The sequence below is a fragment of the Cynoglossus semilaevis genome, chromosome 6, assembly GCF_000523025.1.
Source record: "Cynoglossus semilaevis isolate Cse_v1.0 chromosome 6, Cse_v1.0, whole genome shotgun sequence".
NCBI lineage: Eukaryota > Metazoa > Chordata > Actinopteri > Pleuronectiformes > Cynoglossidae > Cynoglossus > Cynoglossus semilaevis.
The window spans coordinates 18,351,541-18,352,431 of record NC_024312.1 but is presented as its reverse complement, the minus strand read 5'-3'; the positions used below and the strand labels follow the sequence as shown (position 1 = coordinate 18,352,431).

At 37.1% G+C, this 891-nt stretch overlaps 1 protein-coding gene across 1 annotated transcript in view; it reads left to right on the top strand.

Annotated features, from left to right (window-relative positions):
• Positions 1 to 842, top strand: part of cald1b (caldesmon 1b) — a 14,333-nt gene extending 13,491 nt beyond the window's left edge. Inside the window, exon 17 of the mRNA XM_025056359.1 lies at positions 513 to 842. Coding sequence (XP_024912127.1) covers positions 513 to 650 — 138 coding nt within the window. The 3' untranslated portion in view covers positions 651 to 842. The remainder of the gene's footprint in view (positions 1 to 512) is intronic.
• The last annotated feature ends 49 nt before the right edge of the window (positions 843 to 891 follow it).

The following is an 891-nucleotide window of genomic DNA, read 5'->3' as shown; positions in this document are numbered from 1 at the left end:
CAGCAGGATGGTGTGATAGACTGTTTATAAAAAAAAGAAAGTCAATCTTTAACGTAAAACCTCCGATTCAGGAAGTTAAAAAGTATTTTTGTTTCTAACCTTTGCGGAGCTACAGCGTTCAATGTGAGAACCCACTTGACTTTTATGGCCCACTTATACTGTTGTATAAACTTTATTATCTGGATTCTCTGGTTCCCAGACTGGTGTTGAGGACTGAAATATTCCTCTGCTCATTTCCTCTCCATCACGACTGGGATTTATTTGTTTTTGGTTTTTTTTCAGGACATGTTGGCTTTGCTGTTTGCAGCTTTTTGTGCCAAAATACTCACTCACTGTTTTGCAGTGAGAACGTCACGGTCCAGAGCACTCTTGTTGTTGTTTTGGAACTTTGTCTTTTTATTGATGTTAAATCATAAATAGTGATTTAACCGAGGTAAAAATGTTTAACAAATACTGTGCTTTGTAGATTTTTCCGACTTCCATTAATATTTTTTACTCCTTAATGCTTACAGGTACCACTCGGAGGAAAGGGCAAGTTTGTTACTAATGGTAAGTTTCAATTTTGTTGGAAAAAAAATAAAAAATCTAATAACATTTACTCAAGTACTCAACTGTTAAAAGATAACAAATGTTACAAATATATATACTGATTTACAGTTAAATGTTTGTCTGGTTTCAGAGGTCAAAGTTCAGAAAATCAAGCAATTAGTCACGTAAACGTTTTAATTCCTTACTATTCACTTATGGGGCCAAATGTATTGTTCATGATGAGTGGTGGAGAAGAAGCACCCGGTCGTCCCTTGTCCTTCAGGCTATTGTCTGGATGACAGGGGGACATGTCATGACAGATTTATTGCCCCCCCCCCCTCCCCTCCTCTCTATGCCGAAGAA